This window comes from Epinephelus moara, chromosome 3, assembly GCF_006386435.1.
Source record: "Epinephelus moara isolate mb chromosome 3, YSFRI_EMoa_1.0, whole genome shotgun sequence".
Taxonomy (NCBI): domain Eukaryota; kingdom Metazoa; phylum Chordata; class Actinopteri; order Perciformes; family Serranidae; genus Epinephelus; species Epinephelus moara.
Window position 1 is genome coordinate 25,522,848 of NC_065508.1, and position 26,751 is coordinate 25,549,598.

The 26,751-nt window shown below is 40.8% G+C and overlaps 2 protein-coding genes across 4 annotated transcripts in view; one reads left to right on the top strand and one right to left on the bottom strand.

Annotated features, from left to right (window-relative positions):
- Window positions 1-26,751, top strand: part of gabrb4 (gamma-aminobutyric acid type A receptor subunit beta4) — a 344,554-nt gene that overhangs the window by 79,876 nt on the left and 237,927 nt on the right. The gene's annotated exons all lie outside the window — the stretch shown is intronic.
- Window positions 1-26,751, bottom strand: part of gabra3 (gamma-aminobutyric acid type A receptor subunit alpha3) — a 148,831-nt gene that overhangs the window by 63,514 nt on the left and 58,566 nt on the right. For all 3 annotated transcript variants that reach the window (XM_050034415.1, XM_050034423.1, XM_050034407.1), the window contains one exon: window positions 4,986-5,107. In XM_050034415.1, the coding sequence (XP_049890372.1) occupies window positions 4,986-5,107 (122 nt within the window). The remainder of the gene's footprint in view (window positions 1-4,985; window positions 5,108-26,751) is intronic.

Here is a 26,751-nt window from a genome sequence, read left to right on the forward strand (position 1 = left end):
TGATCCAATTGATCATTACACAGTAAATTAGCCAGGTCTTCTAAATGTGATATTAATTACGAGCAGTGGAATAACTGTTTCCAAATACTTCACAAATGATTTGAATATAAGCACGAAGTAGGGCATGATATGAAAGTCGTGACAGATCAAAATTTTCCCTCCTCAGTGAGGGCTGAATCAGCTCCTCTGGGCCAAATGTGTAAAGCAGGCTTTTGGGCCACTGGTGAGACAAATAGCTGCTCCCAGTGGTGCAACAACTAGAGAGTGATGAGGCTTTTCTCCAAAAGTGAATAGATCCTCGGCTCTAACTGCGTCCCAGATCTAACCGACCACCCACAGGTGAAGTCTCCAATCGTCTGGCAAAGGGCCCCCTTGAGAACGGAGATCCACTTCCACATTAATCATTCCTGTGACACAAATAGCTCTCACAAATACGTGATTATCACAACACCCAGTCAGCAGTTTGCATGGCGGGGGAGCAGGATGAGTCGCCCTGTTTCTGTTTACAACAATGCACTGGAGCATAGGGCAGAGCTAATAGATGCAGCTGAAAATGAAATTAAATGGTTTTTCTCCAGTTTCCGTCCAGTCTGTTTGTCTGCGATGGTCCCATGTGACTGACTCTCACTAGGACTGTGGGTGGTGGGGTACGGGGGTGGCCGACAGGAGGAAGATTGGTAGCCTTGTTCAGATACATGTAGAAGCTGCTGACTTTGACTGAGTGTTCTGGCCATGAGGAGGGCCCCATCTGGTGTGTCTGCAGGTTTGCAAGTTGGACTATTGAGGTCCAAAATCTAAACCATTAGCAGGGGTCTCTCAATCCTTTTAGTGAAATAAAATCTGCAGAATAATAACCAACATCTTGTAATTTCACAATATATTTTGACAAACAAGATGAATATAGATCCATCTGCGCACAAAATGACTGCTACCAGGCTGTCTTGCTACTCCAGGGAATTGCGAATGTAATATCAACTAGATTTGGTACTATCCACAGTGTTTTGGGTATTGCTTGCATTGCAGACAGACACAACAGTGTCTCAGTTTGCTTGTGTCTGCAGTAAGAGAGATACAATAAGTGTTCTGCAGTACGCTGGCACCCTGATTGCAGAAGTCAACACTAATATAAAAACTAGACAAAAGATAATAATTTATCATATGTTTTTTAATGAATTGAAAGGCAAGAAGAAGAAATAAATTACTTAAATGTGGCTATTTTGCTGCCTAATGAGTCCAACTTGGAAAAATCTAATAGGAGTACAATGTAAGTCTTTAGAAAATATTTTGTATAGTCTAGAAGTCGACTGATTTATCAATTTGGCCAACTAATTTGTGCTAATAGGACTTTTTACAAACTATTTTTATCTGCGGAACTTGGCTTCAATAATGGCCAATTGCTGTGCAGCCTCCTTCCAAAATATTAGAAAATACAAGACACAGGCCATGCTGTTATGTGGTTGCCCTTGTGTTTCCACAGGCCTGTCTTGCCTGTGTTAGCCTCTTGGGCCTGGTGGGAAAAGCCTGCTATATTTCACTGCACCACACAAGCCTGTAGAGTCAATCACTGCACTACAAAAGGAAGCCATCATCACTGTGAGCCCTGAGTGGCGCAGGCCTCAACATCTCCTTGCCCTTGGAGATATGAACCCCGGCGCAGAGGCAGAATATGACATTAACATCTTGTGCCTGGTTCCTCTCTCTGGTTGCTGTCATGGAGTCCAGGTCATCCAGCCTGGTGGGTCTGCAGCCTGATAGCCACGCTCGTGGCTTCAGCAGCAAGCAGTAGAGCAGAAATGACCATTCCAGCTGGCTGGCTGAGAAATGGCAAAGCCTGCTTGAGCATGTGGACTCGCTGTGATTCAGTTAGTTGTCCTCGGGGTGTGAATATTTGGATGAAATGGCATCAATTAGAGGGATTTCCACTGACATGTGCTTATTTGCCATTTGGGCGTGATTGAACAAAGACTTCTACCCTGGGGAAAGCAGATTTTCTGCAGAAAGTGACCTGACTTCAGTGTGATCCTGGTGTTAGTGCGCCGCCTGCATCAGTTAGCATGTCTCCTAGTGCCCACTAGCAGCAGATTTATATAGTTGCTATAGGAGACAGAGTGCTATGCGCCATACTCTGAAAACCATCCACCAGAGGAAAACAATCGGCGCCACACTATGCAACTATGCAAACAAAAGTCATGTAACTAGCTAAAAAAAAACTAGATTTCTGTATATCAAAGGATTACTTTAGCACTCTATATCTACCAGAGAAGAAAGATACACTGACAAACTGTATACCCTGTATATCAGCTAAACAGCCAGAGGTGAAACACGTTAATATTAACAACTATTTGATCGAATCACCAGGTGAGATTATCTTTTAACCAAACAAAGATCAAAACCTGGCTTTGCATAGTTTAGTTAGCTTCAACCTCGACAGATTGTGTGGCCTAATAAACGTCTCCACTGAGTAGTTCGGTACGGTTCAGTGCCGTATGCATTTTTTCCATTTCCATTTTGAAAAGTTGTGGATGGTACCAATGGAACCGTTCTATACTGTCCCCATTTTTGGTCCCCCCTCTGTTGGGGTACCTAGCACACAGATCTGGTACTAAAAGGTGGAGCTGTGAACACTGCAGTCTGTTGAAGGGTAAATATCGGACGGTCCCTCTTGCTGATGGCTGGTTTTGAAGCTTTTGCAACTTCTGTTCATACTGTGGCAAGTTTTACATATATTACTAAACTATAACTATAAATGAAAGGATGTTTTGCTGCCTCTTGCAGCAGCTGGAGTCAGAGAAAAAAGAACTTCATTCACTGGGCTGACTGCTGGCGACTTTTAAGGTGGAACGTTTACTTGTAATGTTACTCAATGTATGATGTGACAACGTGTATCCATCAGCACACCTTAAATTTCAATGTGACAGCTTTAAACATAAACATATATTCATTTTAAATGGATTATGTGAGCTGCATATATCCCAATCCTCCCTCGGAGAAAAAAAGGCGTTGTGGAGCATTGTTCCTGTGGGCTCTGGCAGCACTAAACCCCTGAGCTTGCCATGGAAGGACTAAATGCACAAACCCGCCATTTTTAAATACCCCATGGAGAAAGACTCTCACTGCAGCCCGTTCTATTATGTTCTGAAAATGTCGGTGTGCAACCCTGTTTTGTGGACGATGACGGAGCAGTGAGTGACAACAACCCCGCCCACATTTAAAAGTACTGTTTGCAGTGGAAACCCTACGGTCTAGGTACCATGTCTGAAGGATTACTGTTGGTTCCAATGGTACCATACCGAAAGTGTTTGGTGGAAACACGGCTTAACTTACAACTGAGTGTCAGGATCCACAGTTTTTCCATTCTTCCTATAGACGCCACACATCTTATAGCTTGTATCCACTTTTGTTTTCTTGAAAGCTCAGTGTTTTTGGTTTGGCAGCTTAGAAAGTCTTAATTATGGGTTCTTACCCTGTTGGCAGTGCGTCCCACCACACAGCAGCTTTGAGGCATTTTTCTGTTTGCCAGCAGACAGAACTGACAAGGAGGCACCTTCACCCAATATAAAGTCAAAGAGAGCGTTGAGTTGTTTTCCCCTGTAGTGTGGGACTTGTGACTTATTTGCGCCCTGTCCCCATGACAGGTTTATAGAGAGCAAGTGAGTGGCTTTCTAGATCCATGAAGTTCAAAAACAACCACTGGAAATAACCATTTTAGCACAGAGTTAGAAAAAACTAATATAGTGTTTGGTAATTATTACATCTACAAGCAAATTATACAATAATCCTGTTGTTACATCAACCAGTCGGTCTAGAGCAGGGGTGTCAAACTCTTTTTAGTTCATGGGCCACATACAGCCCAAATTAGATTCTGTAGACGTTCACTCTTTTACAAAACAGATGAACAGCCTGAGATATCTTCAGTGATCGAAAGTGTTACATCGTAGGCAACTGGACTTGCTTGTGTTTCTTGAAGACGTTTCTCCTCTCATCCAAGAAGCTTCTTCAGTTCTAAATGACTGGTACAAAGTTGCAGGCTATAAACCCTGTGTGGGTGGGAACCCATGCAGAGTCGTAGAGGTCACACGTGAGCTCTTAGTTTCAGGGTCGTTAAGGTCACAATGTGAGTCGTTGACCCACTTGGCCACCATGTGAGTCGTGAGGGTCAGGTGGGACCGGGGGGGGAATGGGTGTGAAGTCGTCTGGGGAGGGATCCCAAGACTGCAAACGTCTTCAAGAAATGCAAGCAAATCCAGTTACCTACGATATAGCACTTACGATTACCATGAGCTGGATGACTGAGAATCTTCACCGACATCAGTGCAATTTTAGCAGTATGTCTCAGTTTTTCCACATTCAGTCAGTCTACTTCTCACTGTCATTGCATGTGCATTTATCCAAACATTTCCTGATACAGATTATTTTGAAGTGAAGCTGCTGATTGACAATATTTTGCAAAATGTTCAATATCTTTAAACATGGTCACAGTAAGTATTGATTGTTATATCAGAGAACTGTATTCTGGTCAGGGCCGAAATGCCTCTGGAGCAGACTTTTACAGGAAGTAGGTAATGCATTGTTTAACTTGCTCCTGAAACCTGGCACCTCTGTGTCTAAACATCTAGTGGGACGGACTAGACCCTTTGGCAGGCCTGTCTTGGCCCACGGGCCGTATGTCTGACACTCCTGGTCTAGAGAATTAGCTGTTGGCTGCATAGAAAAGTCAGATGTTCTTCTTTTACCAAGACCAAAATTAGGAACTACTCTATCCATTAAATCACCTGGAAATACCTAATGATCCGTTTGGTGAATTAAAGCCCTGTATGGTGCAGATTAAAGCGCTTAGAAATGTACATCAAACATATAATAATTGATGTCTTTATAATATGACTGAAAATGTCACTGATGCACATTTTCATGTGTCCCAATCATCTATATTCTTTAGTTTCAATCATTAAAACACAGTGATCTGTATAACATATAGTGTTGCTTACCTCCCAGCCCAGGACGTAGCCTGTTGTCATATCCATCCAGCAGCCTGTCTAGGATTCGGGTGAAAATGGTGATATTGTCTTTGCTATCATCAGGCAGCGGCTCTCTGTGCCCGACTACTGCCCTGCAGGAAGAAATGGAGACAGGAAGGTGAAGTCAAAAGATGGAAATCATATAAAATGCAATAAAAGTTTAATGTAAAAACTGATATATTGTTCCACTGAAGCACTGAGACTGACATCCATTCAGTGGCCAGTGCTGTGAAAGCCTGCTGTTTGTTTGCATCAGCCAGTGCAAGGTTTTGCAGTAACTATAGAGGTTTAAATGTCTTTACTTTCCACCACACAAATAGATCTGTTATTGATTTATTAGTTAAAACATTACTTGTACTAAATGTTGGTGTTAATTAATAATATGGGAATTAGTTATTTTGCATTGTGACCATGATCAAAAATTTACGTTAATTGGAAATATAAACTACTTGTGATGCAGAATTCATTAATTGCAATCCAATACTGTAAATGTGACCTGTTTCTGTTGAGAAATTAGGTCTAATTTCACCTGCTTGTTTCTATATATTTCTCTCACAGTCATAATCTCATGCAAGCGATCAGCCTCTGGCTTTAATCAATATTTGGATAACAGCGTCTGGTTTTGTTTGTTTTCTTCCGTTCGTCTTTACAGGCTGGAACCTCCATATTTACACACAAAAAAAATATGCTAATGAATTCTTTCCCAAGAAGGAAATACTCTGCAGCGTTTTGTTGGAAAATTCATCATACGCTATCAGCCACTGGTTATTAATTTACATGGCCCACAATCCCCGGCAGAACAATATTGTGGTGAGATGAAAAGGCCACTATACTGTAGGTGGAACACTGATGAGTTAATGAGTAGCGTCTTTAATTAAACTTAAATCCCCCGGGGAGCTGACCTATAATATCCAAGTAATCCCCATCAACAACCGGTCCTGATGCGCTATCACCGACACAGCATTGTGCTGCTCTGTAAAGACGAGAGCTTTAAAGAATTTAGTGCTTGAAGAGAAACCCGAATTTTCCCTGAGTGTTGCTTAAAGCAAATCTGTCTTCGCTAGGCCTCTTAGAAGGGCTTTCTGTAGCTTAATCTGTTCTGTAATAACAACTCAACATAATTTGAGCTACAGCGCCATTAAAACACAAACTGGGTGAAGGTCACTACTTAAAATGTATGGGATTGTAATTACTATCACTTTGGGGTGTTTGAGGGTTCAAAATGACATTCTTGCAAGCTCTGAGCGGCACACATAATTTTTAGGCATTTGGGCAAATTGCTTCAGCCTAGCTGAGTGGTTATTAGACATATGTGGGCAATAAATAAAATATCAATTAAGCATCACGGCTCCCTCATGTTCCAGTGATCAGATTTATTTTGTAATGCTCCCCATGATGCACAGTTTATTAAAGCAGCACAGGAAGATTTGTGAAGCACCAAAACTCAAAGAAAAAGGTACAGTTTTATGTGAGGGATGAAGAAAGGAGCACAACTATTGCCGGTTTCGCATTATAAAGTTTAAATGGAGCATTACCACTCCAGTTAGGTAATTCTTCTGTCCCAGTAGTACTGATAACATTTTGTTATTTGCATGTTCGCTATTTAAAGTTACTCACCTTCAGATTTTCATGAACTCAAACTCCATTTTACTTTTTATGGCTGACGTTTTTTTCCGCAATAGTCATTTAATGTATTCACATTTAGTAGTTACAGCTCTATCAAATAGCTTTTATAGTCAGTGGCGGAGTCCGCCATTCTTGTGCTGGTTTTAAATTGCCTTAACATGTATGAGGAACTCAAAGGCAATGAGGCATACGTTTAATCCAACGTAATCTTTTCTCACTGAAATCAGCCTCACTGTTTAATGTTAGATTTTCAGGGCCTCAGAACTGCATTAAATTCCCGTTGATGCCAATAAAACACTTCCTGCTGCTTCTCGATTAAAGCATTTAGTGAAACACAATTGTGAAGCAGGCACAGGAAACACATTTTTTTTGTTTTTATGAACAGTCATTTTTAACAGTTTTGACTGTAAGCAGTTTTAAAGTAACATAGTTTTAAAATAAATATATGGAGTAATGGAAGAAGAAGGGAGCTGAATGAACTGTTAGATAAAGAGCTGCAGGCAACAGGCTGCACACCTCCACCTTCTCAGTAAAGTCGCCAGTTTAACTGTTTCCAGCTGTGGTTTAAAAGACTACTGTGTGCAGCATAAAACCAGATCACCTTTGTAATGATTTTTTAATGGCATCCTTATTAAAACACGATTTTTGGTTCCACCAGTTGCTTTTCTGTTGTATTTCAGACAAAGAAGCTGCGCAAGACGTGTTTTCTAAAGTATTAAACCAGGCTTGCTGGTTGGTAACCACAAGGGGATTCAACCAGGATTGAAATCTTTAGCTGAAAACACACCGGTGTGGTGCGGAGCAAATGATCAATGACCACACACAGTTATTACTACTTTTACTGGAAGATCCGTACTTTTTCACCTCTTTGTTAGCTTAAAATCAGGTGTGGAGAGCTCCTTATTAAACTTGATATCTCACCTGAAGAGCCAATCTCCAGAGCTATGACTCACCAGGTAATATCTTTTTGGCCATTGCCTTTATAATGACAGGACTGTGAATCGTTTAGCTGAGGATATTTCTTGACCTCAACGAGTCTCTCGTCATCCATTTGTGGGGGAAAATATGTATTTTCATCCGGGGGTGGTGAGTCTGGAAATGGGACTATGGTGTAAAGTTTCGTGGGGTGGTGTGTCCAGGAGTGCCGAGCCACATGTAGCCACTGCAGGAGTGGGGTTGTACATTGAAAATAATAGGGGCATGTCATTTGATGTGCTGTGTTTGCTACCAGTGTGTTTTGGCCTTGAAGGTCTCTGTGAAATGAAAGTTAGAGGTAGTTTAGCTTCTGTACTGTGATGTAGTCGGTATTTGATCAATGTACAGTTTCAAGAAGGCTTTAAATCAAATCCCTCCCATTTCATTGGACTGCTAAAAGTGGGCCGGCTTAGGGTTCAGCACAATATGGTGTTATAGCAGCCTGTTTGCCTACACGTATACACAGTAGTCCGGCCGAAATCATGAACCGGAGGTGGAAAACATTTAATGCATAAGGTAACAACATGGTGAAATCTGCATCCAGAGCCATGCCTTTTTTTTGAAGGGACGAATGTAGAGAGCTGTAAAGTTGTCCACCATTGTACCAGTTTGCTGCTAGCTAACTGTAGCTAACTTGTTTGTCGATTGTTTGGTCTGTGACGTAATAGGTCAACAGAAATAAGGTCCAATACAAACAAGCTATAGGGGTGCATATCGCCACCTATCATAGCTGAGTCGGACATACTTTGGTCAATAAATCGATTGCCCTCCCGTGCTTGTATACTAGCGTATACATACCGTAGCTCGACTTCACTGTGTTTGTAAACATACTGTATGTAACGTTAGATGAGGGCCTGTAACCACGGTATTTTGGGGAAATATGACACACCCACGTAACATGTTGCTACCTCAGTAACTTAATCTTGGCTCTGTGCAGCTAAGAGTCCCATTGATTGATGGGTGGATGTCATGCTGTTGTTGGGGCAACTGTGGCTCAGAGGTAGAGTGGGTCGTAAACTAATCAGAAGGTTGGCAGTTTGATCCCCGGCTCCTCTGGTCTGCATGTCGAAGAATCCCTGGGCGAGATACTGAGCCCCAAATTGCTCCCGATGGCTGTTCCATCGGTGTGTGAGTGTGTGTGAATGGTAACTGAGTAGCAGGTGGCACCTTATATGGTAGCCTCGGCCACCACTGTGTGACCTTGTGTGTGAATGGATCAACGTGGAATGTATTGCAAAAGCACTTTGAGTGGTCAAGACTAGAAAAGCACCATACAAGTGCAGTCTTTTTACCATTTAACCATTTGAAACTAGCTGGTACTAGCTTACGTAAGCACAGGTTATATTCTGTTTTACAAAAGAAAAACATGATTTTGGTATGAGAATATGGAGAAACTGATTCTTTGTGTTTTTTTGGCATATATTGTTAAAAAAGTGCACGAAATATTCAGCAATGCAATCTAAAAGGGTCAAAATGGATTTTTTTCATTTCATCTATATTTAAGAATTACAACTTTATGAAGAAAGTACTAATGATAAGCCAGATGATGTCAGATATTTGAGGCTCGATATCTCCACTGAGACTGAGCCTTTTATCACTAGGCTCACGATTTGCACCTCACTGAATGGGGCACAGCTTGATATATTCTGCTTGTCAAACGGGTACCTAAGTGCATAATTAAGCTCTGCCAAAAATATGTTAAATTATGACAGTGAAGCAGTGTACTCATAAATATTTGAAAGAAATATACATTTCTGGCTTTTCATTTACGAACCTTATCGAAAAGTGACAGGCATGCATGTTTGAGGCGGCTCAGACACAGAAAAGACCCAACACAAAAAGCCTCAGAAATGGCTCGGACGAGTTTAACTGCAATATGTAATATCTCACTTAACATGAATCATATATCAAACAAAAAGCCTCTGTGGCCTCTCAGACAGCACCAGTGGAAACTCAAAAATTAATGAGAAACCTTTAGTCCCTATGAAACCATTCAAACAATGTCTGCTCCACACTAAAATATCCACTCCAGAAAAAAAAGGTACTTGTGCGGTGTGTAGCATCTGTGTGCTTTACTGAGGCACACACACGCTCTCTCTGACACACGCACACATGCTAACGTCTTCCAGTATGAGCCAGCTGTCTAAATTCCCCGATGAGGGCAAAGAAATGGGACGTTCCCTCTGAATTTGACATCATTTTTGTTAAAACACACAGGTTTTATAATCACGCTAGCCGCTTGTTTTACTCCCTCAGTCCCCCTCATTGTTCACACGGTGTCGATACGAGCATGTAAGTGCCCTAAGAGGAGAAGAAAGGACAGAACAGTCATTATATTCCCGAACTATTCGCACATAAAGAAGAAAAATCTTTAAAGAGAACAAACTGTGCGTCAGCGATCCACTTTGTTGAATGTTTGTCTGAATTTTGCCTGAAGGAGAACAAGTTGCATAAGGAGCACAGAAGGTAAATGTACGGTTGCTGTAAACACTGGAGATGTAAAGACAGGCATCTACAATGTTTCACAAAGCCTTACACTGTTGTATATCTACTCTCACTTCAATGTGATGCTATTCGACTTACTGTATCCTGCATTTCTAAAATATTTATGCTGGTCATGGGTATAACACATAAATAATGTTAATATTTTATACCTGCCATGCTATCTGATTGCATTATTCTGTGTGGTCTCTGTGAAGTTGAAGTTTGATGGTTAAAAGTGAATTGTGAGTATTTGATCATGAAATGAGTGATATGTCTTTACCAATGCTGTGAGAGGCGAGCCTGGATATCTGTGCTGGTACTAGGCACATCTGACTGAAATAACAAAAAAAAAAAAAAAACATTTTTGTTTTGTTTAGCAACATGATTGCAAGAAATTATTCACTGTGAATTTGCATTTGTGGTTTTAAAAATGTATAGGAAGGTGGAAGTATTGTTGCACCAATTGTGGGAAAACTAACACCTCTTGATTCTTATAGACTGTTCTCACAGCAGCCTTTTAATCACATGTGTAGCTCATAACATTAATGATACAATGGCTGCATCCCATTTAGAGGGATCCTGGTATTGTGCATGCTGGCTCACTGCTACTTAACGGTGTACTGAGACACTTATTGTAAATGTCTAATGTGACTATAAATCGATAACTTTACGACTATGCCATTAGAAGATCTAATAGTGGAGTTTGTCTCCAAGTATCCAACTTCAACCTGAGCAAATGTTTTAACTTGTCAGAATAAGTGAAAATACCTGTGTGGGTATGCAGCCTAGAGCTGCAACGATTAATTAGTTTCAACTTTTGAATTAATCACCAACTAATTTGATAATCAATTAATCTGTTTAAATAATTCTTTAAGAAAAAGAGTCAAAATTCTGTGCTTCTCACTTCTTAAATGTGAATATTTTCTGGTTTCTTTACTCCTTTATGACAGTAAACTGTATCTTTCGGTTGTAGACAAAACAAGACATCTGAAGACGTCATCTTGGGCTTTGGAAAACACTGTTTGACATTTTTCACATATTCGTACATTTTACAGACCAGACAGCTAATTGAACAATTGAGAAAATCATCAACAGATTAACCGACAATGACAATAATCTTAAATTGCAGCCCTAGTGCAGGCCCTTTAAATTGTCAGATATAAACAACACGTACTATATGGCCATACCCTCGAAACAGCCCCAGTCCTAAAGTGCATGGACGGGCACTTACTGTAAGTTTGTACAGTTAAGTCTAAGGTGGGCAAGACGTTGGCTATCATTGCAAATTTGACATGTTTGTCTAACTCCACACTGATTTTAAATTAAAGATAATTAGCTGCTCAGTTTCATTTTTATATATCATGTGAAATCAATAAGAAGTCCAGTCAGCGATCCCCAACCACGGGCACTTGTACCCTCGGCAGTACATCTGCAGGCGGTCCTTCTGCAGTTACCGTGGAGTTCATGCAAATATTGTGTTGACCCTGAACTAATTTGGAAGCAAATCACATATCAATTTGATTAGACTGTAAAAAACCCCAAACCAAAACAAAAAAACATTCATACATTGCATCAGCTCTAACTGGTGTTTCAACTGAGAGTGCATAAAAAGTGGTTAGCAAATGAGCCGAGACGTTAAATGAGTTAGCTAAATATCATGTGTAAAAGATGGAGACGTAGCTAAAAGTAATATACACTATACAGTTCAAATAGTAAGCCAACCAAAAGCAATGGATAAAATAGTTAACTAAAAGTATTGAATATGCAGTTGAAATGTTTAGCTAAAAGCAATGGTTAAAAATACTATGCACAAAAACTAAGGAAATTTGTGTTTGGTAGATTATTTCTTTGTTGTAACAATGCTTCTTGGCAATAAATCTTATACCATTGGAAAGCCTCTTTATTTCCCTTTTAAATGGTGCCACATTTGTAAGGAACATGCATTTGTGGGATGAGCAGCAGAGCTGAGTATGTGGGTTGCACATACTCAGCCAAATCTTCTCTGCCAATGCCAAACAGCTTTTTTTTTTGCTGATGCATTGACTTGTTTTGAGGTTTTAAAGAACAGGCTGGGAACCACTGCTGTAGGTAATTTAGTGCTCAGCTACACCATCTAGCAGGCTACTGGAGCTTGGTCAAATCCAGGGTTAGTTAATCTGTTTTCTAACCTGTCACTGACTCGATAATGTGAGCACTACCAGCTGACATTATTGATTGTTACCAGTTTTAGTTCAATTGTTAAAGGTGACTTTTCTTTGCTCCACAGCTGTATCACAGTGTCTGTTGATTAGCTGATTGGCACAGGGTCAATAGTTGCTATTGTACAGGCAAAAAACAAATATACAGAGACTTCTTCACACCTTTTTATCTTCTGGTTTATTTGCAGCTCGTACACACTGTTGCAGAGGCTTACCTAAATCTGACATTTTACAGTATAAAATTGACAAGTCATGCTTCACAATTTGTGACAAGAAAATCACTGCCACATCCAACAACACCTCAGATTTAATGGAGCAGTGAAAAGTGCAACCCAAGGCAGCTTTGACTGGAAGAAAAAAACAAATATGGATTCTTTTTTAAAACCCTAAACTCTAAAGTAAAATTGTTGTGTTGATGCTTCAAAGCGAACATCTTTCACCTGAGCAGTCTGATGTCAAACATTTTGAGTCATTATGATATAAAAAGCTTTAATTTGGGATTTAGAGGTGATAGGAGTATGAGATTCATAAAAGCACACTAAACACAACTGCTTTCTGATGGTATCATTAGATGGGACACATACTAAGTTGGGGTTATTATATGTCCTGGAGTGTATGGACGATTAAACAACTTTATACTGTGTGTGCAAACAGACTTTTGGCTTTACTGGCAGTTTATTCTCTTAGAAGAAGAGACACTCTGCATTGAAATGTTACCCTGCAAAAATAGAGTCTCTTAATTGGACGTGTTCTGTAGAAGTCATCTCTTTAATTATTGCTTAGTCCCATTTCTGCACCGGATTTGCAACATTCTTCAGCAGAAATGAAGGGGAGTCTTTCTCTTTCAAAGATGAGACGGAAAATATTTAAAAGATTGTAAAATATTTAACTTGTGTGCAAATATACAACGTTCATAGTGCACATATGTTCACAGCTTGTACAAACAAAAGCTTTTGTTGAATATCTCCATGCTTTTTATTTCTAACCAAACCTGAGAAGCAGGAGAGGGCACAGACTTTGTCGGCTGGTGAGAACAAATGTGTGTGTGGGCCGAGCAGTCTGAGTTAGTGGACTGGGCATCTACTGAGTGAGTGGTCTGGATCTGATCTAAGGTCAGTGCACTGAACCAGTCTGACAGGTGAAGGATTGCAGGCTTGGCCAGGGAAGAGATGTAGTGGTGGTCTCTCAGGGCACACGGGTGCCTGCTGCCAGCCAGGAGGCGTGTGGAGGAGGTGCGGAGCGAGCAGGGAAGCTGGAGCAGAGAAGTGAGCAGTAATGAGAGCCGTTCGGGGGGCAGCGTGAGATGAAGGTGCTTCATGAGCGGACGGTTAGATTAGTGAAGAGGAGTAATCGTACAAGTTACAGTTCAAGTGCGCAAATATGTGTTCCATTCAGTGACCGATTTGACTTGTTTCATGGGGCCAGTTATTTTATCCTTCAGCTTTTGTGAATATTTGAAGCAGTTTAAAACAGAATCTTCTCTGTACACACAGCAGGGCACACTTTTCATTATCAGCAAAAGAAAAGAGCCCCAAGGGGACATCAAGAGAGCCCAGCAGAAAAGTCAACCAATTAAGACCTGAGTCAAAAACTATGGCTGGTGGTGTCACCTCCACAGTGTGGCTACAACTGAACATTAGCTTTGACCTGCATCATAGATTGTATAAAATAACTATATATAGCCATGGTGATGTCACCCTTTGGCTTGTGGACCACCATTTTGAAGCCTTGAGTTTTGGCATTCGGGCAGTCTCCGTCTTGTTTTTTTTGGACAAAAGGGTGGAGCTGTGGTGGAGCGAGGGGTGGAGACCCTGTGGACACAGCCGTTGTATCATCTTGTCAATCACAAGCTAGCCACGCTCTAAAGTGTCTGACACTCACCTTTTAAGTTTATTTTAGGGTTGTGCGATATGTCCTGAAAATTATATCGCGATATTTTTAGGCTATATCTCGATACACGATATATATCTTGATATTTTGAAATCTCTGAAAAGCACTTCATCAACACTAGAACTGGGAGACAAAATTACACATAATATGACTGACCTAATACCCTCTCTGATGTGACAAAGTCGTAGGGATGACTGTTGTTTTATTATTTTTTTCGGAAAATATTAACGCAATGAGATTTTTGATCAATAACAATCAATAATATGGACATAACTAAGTAGGTTAAGGTAGATATAGGAGACGATACATAATCTGATATCTCGATAACAATATGATATTTTCATATGACCCAGACCTAATCTTTGTTAGCTTAGCTTAAAACTTTATGAGCAGTGCAGTTGTAAATTTGCAATATTAAATGAAAACAGCTACCCCTGCCAACACCTATACTACTATAAATCTTAACCATTGTGTTGTCACATGTCAGATACTAAAAATAAGAACGGCAAAAGCAAATGGTAGACTCTTGGTGGTTACAAAAACATACTAGAACCACACCTTATCATCATGAATGTCAACTGACATCCACTGGTCATAAACCTTAACTTACTGCAAAACGTAACAACCGCAATTGATTGCCATAGTATAGAGTTATGATAAGCTGTACTTAAAGTGACTTTCACCCAACTGAAAGACAAAATAAAAGATTAAATGAGATGGCTTTACTGGTGTTTTACTGCCAACACACTGCCAAAAACAGCAGCACGCACTCAACATTAGCCCTCCTGCCTTATGTGATGTTATGGGCTTCTCAAAGAGCAATGTTTAGAAAATTAATGGGGGTATCTATAAAGCATACAAGCTGTTCCCTGCCTCTATTTATATACCAACCTTTTCCCAAAATACTGCTGGCTCTGTGGTGTTGGAATTTCTTATCTGATACACAATAGGAGGATCAACTCATGTGTATCAAATGAGGCACATTAGTTATTTCTTTCAGTGTGTTTGGGCTTTAAAGCATACTCAGCTTTATCGTCTGTTTTACTTTAAATGGGACCATTGTTTACAAAATTAACATCTGTACTGAAGAAAGTTTGAAACTAATGATTGAGGCAATAAACTCATTATGAGGTGATAAATCAAGTTAGCAGTAGGCTCATTTTCTCATTGACTTACAATTCTTTTTGTGACCAGTGGCCCCTGCTGGCCATTAGAAAGAATGCAGGTTTAAGGCACTTAGCATTGGCTTCACTTTTCAGACCTGGAGATAATCCCTTGAACTACATACAGCTAAACAAGTTCAGGCTTCAATCAGCATGACGTTAGCTAATGAAAACTGTCAGGCAGCCCTCTCATTCATTTTATTGAGAGTCTGGTGACATAGCGGGTAGAAAAAATGAAAGGAGCTTTGGCAAAACAACCTAGGTTTGTATGGGTCAACAGGATGTCAGCAAAGTGCTTAGTTGGCTAATACATCCATCCATTTTCGTAACCGCTTATTCTCTTGGGGGTCGCGGGGGGGGTGCTGGAGCCTATCCAAACTGACGTTGGGCGAGAGGTAGGGTTAACACAGGGCTAACACATAGGGACAGACAGTCTTTCACACTTACATTCACAATGTGACAAATTAAACTATCCCCAACCTGCATGTCTTTGGACTGTGGGAGGAAGCCGGAGTACCCGGAGAAAGCCTATGCTGACACTGAGAGAACATGCAAACTCCGCACAGAAGGGCTCCCACCTGGGATTGAACCAGGAACCCTCTTCCTGTAGGGCGACATGCTAACCACTACACCACCATGCCAACTTTGGCTAATACACAAATTCCTGGTTGACTACTTTGTCACTCTCAAGTGATGTCAATATTGGTTCGGCATACAGACGACAAGTTTAAAAAAAGAAAAAAATCCATGGATGAGGAGTTGACAGTGAGCTTACCAGACCTCTGTAGCCTGCCCTTCATCTCTGCCTTGGGTTAGAGGCTTAAGGCTACTCAGCTAAACACAGTCAAATCTCTGACCCAACTGTCTGTAACATTGTGCGTATTGTAGATGCTTGGTTTTGACATGGAAGAAAAATGCATGGAATAAGATAGATGATATCTTCAATTCTGCTTCATCAATATTGATCCTTTTTTCTGAACTGTCCAACATGATTTTGGCAGTGTTATCGGAGAGCAGTGGCAAATTAGTGGAGTTTTTTTTTTTTTTAAATGTAGCTTGGAAAGGTGAATATTGTTCAACTCTGATAAAAGAATGTGAGAGAGGGAAGAAACAAGCTCCCTGATTCCCTCTTATCCCCACAAACAGTATGCTGCTGCTGCTGCAGCTTATGCCTCTTGAATTCAAAATGGGCACCTCCGGAAATGCCTTGGCATTTTCACCCAACTACCTCATCTCTCTCTAACTGTGTGTCACCCCCTCTGGAGCAAGCGATGTCTGAGCAGCGGATGACTGATAACAATCCCAATATCCATCCACCACTAAAGTGCCCAGACGACGCACTCGCTGAACTGTCCTCCTGCTGAGAGCCAGGGGCGACCGAAATCGAACGAAGGGGATTAGTGAGGATGCTCGGAGCTTTGTGGAGAAGGTGTATTGGAAGCTGATGACTTTTCTTCACTGTGGTTATGGGAGCACTGGTTTATTTATTATATATGTGGCAACAAATATTTAATTCCATCTTCCTGTCATGTAACTCCCACAATGGGGGAAAGGCTCGGGGGAGGGGATGTCTAATTCGCACATTCTTGATTATTAAATAGTAAATTCCAAGCTTGAATTCATGCATGAGTTAACCTTTACAACGTAACTAATCTTCCTCACCAGGTCCTCCCACTCATATTCTCTCCTAGTCTACCAACAATATATTGATAATGTTATGCAGCAGCCCATTATGCAGCATATTGTCTCTTGCCAATGGATGCCTTGTAACATTCAAAGCCTTTACAATATGACTGATTTTTCTTTGTTTGCTTCTTTCTTGTGTCTTCCACTTGCCTGTTTTGAGCAGATAATATGCACAGGAGGGAAACTGCAGGGGGGGATGTGATAGCTGCTAACATACAGTAGCTTTGGCTGACTCCAGGGACAACTGCTACATCTATATTCGTTCATCGAGGACAAAGTGTTTTATATTTCTTCTTTCATCCACTTTGGTTCCAGTTTTTGAGAGGAGCTGCTCTAAGAATCTATTTTAGAATTTGTCGAAACTAGAACTTGAGTAATGAAATGTGAGAGCACTTCAGATTTTAAAATATGGACAAACAGAGTTGTTTTTAACCACAAAAGGCTGTATTTTTTAAAGAAAGTCATTTTTAGCAAGTGCCTGTGGATATTCTCATTCATCCAGGTCATAGTTATCTCAAGGCAATTGAATCGAACGCAACTGGACTTGGTTTTGTCCAGTCCAAGTCCAGTTGCGTTCGATTCAATTGCCTTGAGATTTTTAGCAAGTGTGGATCTAGCTATGGCAATGTTTGTCAGTCTGGTCAGAATTGGACCAACATGGTCCAATAAGATGGATCACCATGACATTTTGTACAGACATTCATGGTGCCCAGAAGATAAATCCTGATTTTGGTAATCCCTTGATTGTTCCTCCAGCGTCACCATATCATTGCCTTTTTGGTTTTGACTTACACTTTGGGATGGCTTGCCATTCAATTTACAAATATTCATGTTTTCCTCAAGAAGAACTGTAACTTTTCAACTAAAGCCATCATAAGTTCAAATACCTTTTCAGGCTTGTTCTTTGCTTTATGACTAAATGCCTGCAAAATGAAGATTTCCATCAACGCTCTGCTTTGTGTTTAGTGCTTATGAGCAAATGTTAGCAAATGCAATCTATACATATGTATACATACAATATAGTTATATATATCTCAGACAGGGACATTTAAATTTAATAGTTTTGTTACTCTGACTCACTCCCATCTGACGTCTGACGACCAGCAGTCCAGCACCTCTCAAACTGGGACAGTGTGACCACACTTGACAGGTTTACAGATTCACTAGCCGGATGTCAAAAAAGTCTTAAATAGTTTCAGATTTCTCAAACATGACGCCCAGAAATGCCTGATATGGGAAAGGCATATCACAAGTCTACAACAAGCTTGGCAATTGTCACATTATTTTACGTGCATCGATTGAAAACTGAAGTTTTGATTGATTGTGAATATTTCTCACTAAATCTCTGTTGCCCAAAAGCTGATATCCAGGACAACCTTGCATTTGGCTTAGATTGACTTAGGTACAGACTCACAGAGCTGTTAACATGGCTGTAGATTCCTAGTCTCATTAATTATCCAATTTCCAAGCCTTTAACACAATATCTGTTGTAGAGCTGTAACTGTACAAAGTCCAGCCATCTTTCCCCAGGAACTTCCTCCAGCTCTTCCTGCGGGATGCCCAGGCACTCTCCTGCCAGCTGGGCTGAAATCCCTGCAGCATGTTCTGGGTTGGCCCCCGGGCCTTTTCCCAGTTGGCCATGCCTGGCACACTTCTTACAGCAGACACCTGGGGGATGTTTTTAGCAAACACTCAAACCACCTCCACTGGACACACTTTGTAATGTGTGTTTGCAGTAGATGCCAAGTTAGGTTATGCATCCACTGGGAACATTTCTACAGAGTGCTGACTACTTTTACCCATTGTATTGACTTGAGAGAACACACTGTTACAAATTTCCGACAGTGCCAAGAGATTTGCATTGGCTTTCTTGCTCAGAGCAGAAGACTGCTGAAACTATTTCAACTTGGGAAAAGGTTTTCAATAGTTGTTCAGCAGTAATGACAGCCATGGCCAGCACTTCCTCCCCAGCATCTGTTTAACACTTCCAGTTAAAGCAAGAGGTGGAGGCCAATTGCGGCCTCCTTGGCCCATTGATCACCATTAGAAGCCAAAAGTTGGAGACTGTGTTTAACAGGCACAATCTGTTCAGACAGTGGAACAAGAGGAGCAAAATAAAATCAATTGGAAAATGTTAATTTCCAGCTGGTGCTACCAACAAATCGTCCAACACTGCTGTTATATACCCCAGTCTTGATGGTGCTGAGTAAAAAGATGCTATCTGTGACTGTTTGTGGAAGTTGGCTCAATAATTTCTTGTCGCACTTTGCAGTCTCAGCTAAGCTTAGGAGTTTTGTTTGGTGAAGTCACAGAAATGTGTGTTTACACTGACATTTCTGTCATCCACTGAGAAATCACACATATTAAAGTATCCGGGTATGACTCAGATGAATCTCAAATGCCAAGCTGTTTTTAAATATACAATATAATTTGGTGCCTATTCTCGTCTTTAGCTAAACAACACTGTTCTGTCCTTTCCAGCACTGTGTTTCTCTTTTTATTCAATACACATTCATCCTGTCTTTTCCTCCCACACACAGTCTCAATTCCCCAATCCATCGCTGTAAAAGCCTCTGCCTTATTTGATCTTGGATTTTAACAGTTTTCGCCTCGCTTGTTGTCCTTGATCTTTAACTGCTTTAATTCACTGCCATGACAACCAAGGTCGGAGGGAGGGCAGGGAAATGTCTTTCCGGTGTCTGTTCAGGCTGTGAAATGAAAGCTGACCCGCCGTCTGAATTGCTCGGTGTACATACAGAACGAAAAACTGGAGAAATGTTACTTGAATAATAATGAGAGCTGGGTCGGCCAAGTTCAGTATTCCCGTCATAACATTGCAAACAATTATTTCGACCTAATCAGAAAATGCAGTCCAGGCTCAATGTGGAGAGCCGCAGCAAGGTTTCGCTGTGATTAATTCATTCAACATTTAATTTGAAGGTCCTGTATGCAACATTCAGAACATTTAATATAGCAGCAAACCACTATTTGCTATGTAAAGGTATGAAGAAATATGTTCTTGAATAGAAAAGTCACTCTTTCTTTTGATGTGTTGCATATCTGAGCTTCTCTGTGGTTTGTTGTGGTAAGCTGGTCCAGACCTGTGTGACTGTTAGTGCATGTGTGAATCCCACTGGCTAACTTATTGCACAGCGCTTATACAGTGAATAGCGCTGATATCGGGATGGCGAGGGGTTCCCCCCTGGTTAACACTGGTAGATTTGTCAGTACTGTTGTCTTTGTTTAGCGCTTATTATAGAAATCAGACCAGGATCCGACAACAACACAGCTGTGTTCCATTGACTCTAATGCAATAATTTCAGATTTCCTTCATTTTCAGGCTGGTTCTGTGGATTTGGAGCTAAATGTTGTGCCTGGGGCACGTCGTGTATTAATGATACTCGTTACCTGGAGAGGTTGGAAAAAGATATACGTTTCTTCCCTGTTCCAAAACCAAAACCAAACCCTGAAAAGTGTAGGGTTAGCTAGCTAGCTACTGACCACCAGTGATGTGGTGGTTCACTTCTACACTGTGATCTGTAGCCTATAGTTGGGCTTTAGCTTTTAACTATCTTTGTCTTTTTAACCTGTTGTTGCTGCTGAGTCAGTTTCACATCCTGGATATATCCTTCAAACACAGACTGTAGACCCCTCTGTCTGCTTCTCTCTGGAATCACTGTTTCATTTTTCCAAAAATATGATAGTGTGGGCTCTGTCAGAGAGTGTGGGCTCTGACAGCTTGACGGGCCGTCACAGAGGGGTGCAAAAGGTCAATTGGCACCTTTAGCTGTGAGCTGCTGACTCAGCCACCATCATGCTGAGGACCGTTTCCAAACAAAGCTGCAACCTTCAGGGCTAAAAAAAGTAGCCAACACGCAAGTGCCAAAAACTGAAGTTCATTTAATGGCCACTTGAGGCTGGCTGCAGAAGCAGGTCAATCCCTATAGACCCCCATGCTAAATGCACAACTTTAGAGCAGAAATGAACATGTCTAGAACCTGGAACCAAAAAACAGTTTTGGTCTCTATAGCTAATTTCAACACACCTATTTAAATTTTATTAGGGCTTAAAGTTACACATATTTAAGGACGGGGTTGATTGACTGACAGGCTGTCTGCGAGGTGTTGCTACAGTCTATAGGTTGGATCCACTCCTCGATCCTCCACAGCTCCACCCTCTCATCCAAATATGGTAATGTCAAACTTCAAAAAACCAAGATGGCAATGGCCGAAATGCCAAAAGGCTTCAAAACAGGAGTTCACAAACCAGTGGGTGACGTCACGGGAGCTACGTCCATTGTTTTATATCATCTATGGTCCAGACAGCTCATATGCTCTGAATTTTAAAGCCTTTAAAATAACAAATCTATTCTAAAAAAAATCTGATGACTGTGATATGGGACATACATTTTGCAAGAGGAAGAAGGCATGTTTGGAAATACTGCACCACAAATGAAATTCGCCAGATAGGACAAAAGCCTCCCTACAGCAGCAGGAAATTATCTAACATAAAGATATGATCTGAAACGTGTGATATCAACGTTTTGTGACACCAACCTACTTTCCGAGGCGTTTTTAGAAGAAAGCCACGGCTCTCGCTGTCATATCGTGCAACGCTGATATCTTCAGGGATTACAAAAGCGCAATCACCTGCATCAGCAGCTATGAAGAGATCATTTATAACTGTAAGCATGCTCCATAGCACCGCATGCTATGTAGTGCTGTAAAACCTGAATCTTTAAAAGATGGGGTTATTTTTCATAGAGGAGGACAGGACCAGTAGACAAGTTCATATGGTAAATAATTTCCTATAAAGCCCCAGCAAAGCTAGATTAAATACAATTTAGAAGCTGGTGATCTTGATGCTGACATTCCCCCTTTTTTTAAATTCAAAATCTCATTACAATTTCCAAGGAATGCAGCATTATTACAGCCGGAGGAGGGCGGACAAACAGAATCCAATACATCAAATAGGACTGTGCTGAGTTTACACATAAATCCTGGCTGCACAGGCCTTGCTGCACTCCATGTAATTCACAAGCAGGGAATCTTTGTATATTTCTTCTTATATTGCCTAAATTGCCATGATTTAGTGATGCTGAAGCCACAGGTAAAGGACATATACAACAAGGTCTCGTGGGTTTTACAGCCAGCATATGCATCACCATCTGGCTGGGCAGCGTATGTCATAGTGTTTTGTCCTCTGTGAAACAAGGCGCAGAAAATATTGAAGCTCCTCTTTCTGATTATTCACATCCCTGACAGTGGTGTTATGCTTTCATCGTTTTCCATCTCAGTAACACATGTTCTCTCTCCCCATCTCTGATCGCTGTGTTCCTTTCAATTTGATTTCTCACTTTATTTTGCTGACTCCAGCTGAAATGACTCTATTTACAACCCATAAGGCAATGTCAATGTTACTCATTCTATTGAACTCATGCATATTATTGACAGGTATGCTGCATTACAATACAAAGATGGAGGTGTTTTTCACAGTGTGTGGATAGCAAGGCAAAAGTGCACCTTTTCATAGTAAATATTCACCAGTTTATTTCAACACATTTCACATTAAAGTTTTCATCCTTCATTCATTGAGGCGTTGCAAGAACAGCCACTGCAGTAAAAGCCTGTACGTGGCTACCTGTGTCAGTCACAGCAGTCCATTCAGCATGCCAACCACACTGCGACATTAAGGACATTCAGATGACCTTCCCTACACACAGCCACACAACTACAATACTCAGACCAAGTTAGGGAACACACTCTTACCTTGAGTAGAAGAAAATGCAATCTGTAACGTTTGCTAAAAATGTGCAAACTGGTGATGAGATTTATTTGAGACTTTGTATATTTGTTATTTGGTAGACGGAAGTAATCAGCAATTGATGCTGGAGTGATGGGAATGTACAGTATATAAACTAGCCAATTTTTTCATTATCAATTAATCTGATGATAATTTTCTTGATCAATCTTTTAAACTGACCAACAGGCCGAAACCAGAAGATATTCAGTTTATTATGACATAGAACAAAGAAGAAAAGAAAGAACAAAGAAACAAACTCCAGGCTTTCACTCGGGAGACCGTTGTTCGCGTCCAGTGTGAAACCAAAGGTTAATTGGGTTATTTTAACAACATAGTTTGCTCTTATTCGTAGCATACTATACCAGTAACCTTTGTTCAACCCGGTCTCACTCCAAAGTCATCAAAATCTGGTGCTTGCGGTGTCAGACACTGACGAACAAAGCGGTCGTTTCAGGTTGGCATGATACGCGTCTGGTCGCAGTTGTAGTATAATGGCACTTGGCAGTGTCAGGGGGAAACGAGGAGGGACAAGAACAAAAGTCAGGGCAACAAAAGTCTGAGTGGGGCAGGTAGGAGGGGTTGGTGGATGGGTCCAACAAACACTGACTTTAACCCAGGAGAGTGGTGTTCACTTCCATTAAGATTGTAAAGCCAAACCCTGTTCTTTTTTCCTAAACCCAACTACGTGCATTAGGGAAAAAAATAATGTCAGTTGGGGGTGTTGCACAGATGTAGTGCATTAATTAAGAGACTGTATGTAAATGGTAAATTTCCTGTGAGAACGGAAGTGTATTTTGAAAGAAGACAATGCATGTAACAGGCAGAACTTGAACAACCAATACACTCAGGGTACCTTGCACATCATATATGGACGTGGAAAAGTCCATGACCAAATGTCGATATGTGACGAAGTCAGAGTGAGAATGTGTTAGTACGGTATGTGACGTTACAGTATGTTAGTAACAAACAAGCTTAATTGAAGCCAAACCATGATGTTATTTTTTCAAACCCTCACCAGATGCTTTTGTTGCCTAAACTTAAGGAAGTAAACCTAAAAACTTTTTTTTTTTTTTTACCTTTGTTCTAAATTTATTTTGAAAAGACACCATATGCATTTAACAAGTGGACACTACATTTCCTGTGAAAACTGAATTTTATTTTGAAAAGACACAATGCATTAAGGAGCATAAGTTGAAACACCGTCCCTGAGCATCCAAAACTGATGCGGGAGGCGTATGTAGAGAGTCACAGTTTGATGTTTAGGGCATTGATGTTTAGTATTTGATGAGTTGGGACTGAGAATGTTTTGGTGAAACTATAATGTATGCACGGTAGGGCAATGGTTAGCATTGCTGCCTCACAGCATCAGGGTTCCTGATGCGAACCCAGGGTAAGGTGTTCGAGCTCCAGTGTGAGGGATCCCCTCCATGTGGAGTTTGCATGTTCTCCTCATGCCAGTGTGGGTCTCTCTGGCTACTCCGGCTTCCTCCCACAAACCAAAGACATGCAGGTTAATTGGTGACTCTAAATTGGCTGTTGTGAGTGTGAATGGTTGTCTGGCGACCTGTCCAGGGTGTACCCTGCCTCTCGCCCAATATAAGCTGGGACAGGCTCCAGCCCCTCATGACTCCCAACAGGATAAGCGGTTACGGAAAGTGAATGAATCAAAGAATGAATGAATATTGAATGTGTGCCATTTTCGCTTAAACTAATGACTTTAACAGTTAAATGGTTCTTAAAATAGTTGCTGATTAACTTTCTAGCGATCGACTAATCAATTCAGCTTTAAAATAGCTTAAACCCTGGACATGATAGTACACACAAAGGGCAGTTAAAAAACAAAAGTATCAACATAGATGCAGCAGAACCAGAAAAATTGTCTTTTGTATTCCACTCATGGTTCTTCCCTGTCAAAGCCTGGCGCCTACATTACCTGCATTGCAACTTGAGGCACATTGTAAACACACCAACAGTATATGACAACCCAGTGCAACACATCACACCTCCACTAATGACACCTCGCTGGAAGGTGGCAGAGCTACAGGTACAACAGAAACTGCTTAGCAAGTGCTATGGCAGTGTAATCTCACAGCAGCACTGCTGGTATCTATTAATCAGTAGGAGGAAGTCTTCTTTATTAGTATGCCTAAGGAACTATAGCTTCCTACTGCACAGCTACAGGAGTTAAAATGTTGAGCTCATCATGTAGATACTAAACTGTTTATCTTGCCAATTTATACAGTTGTAAGTCATTTTAAAAGTAATCCATAAAAGACAAGTAAGTAGTCACCCGTAGCTAATTACTGGACTGCACCCAACATGGGAACAGAAATGGCACAAGCTCCCAGATTTCTTGCCTGCTGCATCATCTCTTGTCCTTGGTCGATTAAGTGCCAAGTGTAACTGTCCCAAAACCAGTGTAATAACTGTTTTCCTGCTGGTGTTTTACCATTATGATAACATGGCATGATTATGTGTTACTGCCACTGCTTTAACAGACAGGGCAGTAAAACCATCCAGAGTTTATATTAGGCAAATTGGACATTCACACAGGTTTTAAAAGAAATGATATTTGGATAACGATAGGAATAATATAATCAACCGAAAGCTTTTCGTTTTCTTGTCGTGCAGTCATTCTACATGCAGTCCTCTCCTAGAGAGAATACAAATACCACAAGATCTTCTTCCTCTTAGACTCTCCTGTTGTGCTGAATAATGGATGTAAAAGAAGAGTAATGCCAGATACATGTTATTTTTCTGTCAATTAATGCCTTGCTTTTACGCCTAAGTGCACTGGAAAGGAGTTATTTTCAATATACAACCAATCCAACTGAATATTTTCTGCTGTTACTAGATTTCTAAACAACTCTTGAACAGTAATTGCACTGTATAAGTGGAAATTTAAAACACAGAAGAGACAGACAGACTTGTGCTGAGGTTTTTGCATGTTATATTACAGTTATGATGACAAAATGCATACATGTGTTCTCTGCATTACAGCGACAGTTCACCCCCAAAATCTCTTGCCTGTAGTGCTGTTTATTATTGGAAATTGTTTTGGTGTGAGTTGCAGAGTGTTGAAGATATCAGTCGATATCAACGATGTCTGCCTTCTATCAAATATAATGGAACTAGATGGCACTCAGCTTGTGGTGCTCAAAATGCCAAGAAAATACATTTGAAAAACTCAACAGTAATGTCTCTTTCCAGAAATCATGACCTGGTTACTCAAGATAATCCACAGACCTTGTTGTTTCATGTCGGAATTAGTTTCTTTCTACTGAAGTACATCCACCAACCATATATCACTGCGCAGAAGGAAGTGTGTGTCTACTCATGGAGGAGGGGCTCGTGCTCATGACAGCAGGAGAGTAAACATTAATGGGGTCCTTCTTGGCTAAACTGTAACATTAGTTAGTAGTAGACGCACACTGTCTCTGCCCGGTGATAAGGTCTTTGGATTATCCTGGCTAACTAGGGCATGAGTTCTGCAAAGAGACATTGCTGTTGAGTTTTACAAATGTATTTTTTGGCCATCTATTTTCATAATATTGGAGAGAAGGCAGACATCTCCACAGCTGATATCTCCAGCACTCTGCATCTCACACCAAAACAATTTAGACTGATAAACTGCACTACAGGTAAGAGGAAAAATATGTTTTTATTTTTATTTTGGGGTGAACTGTCTGTTTAAATCCAGCCATCTGCCTTAAACACATTTATCAAAACCAGACCAGGTTCTCAAAAGTCTCAGATGCCATCTGACTACTTGGACTGACATATCCGCTTTATTCCAGACCACACCGTCTGGAATAAAATTTGGCAGCAACACAAGGCTACTTCATAAGGCCTGCAGTACTTTGGCCTACTGCTCACTTTGCATTCATCGTGTTCCAGGCTTTGTTCCACTTT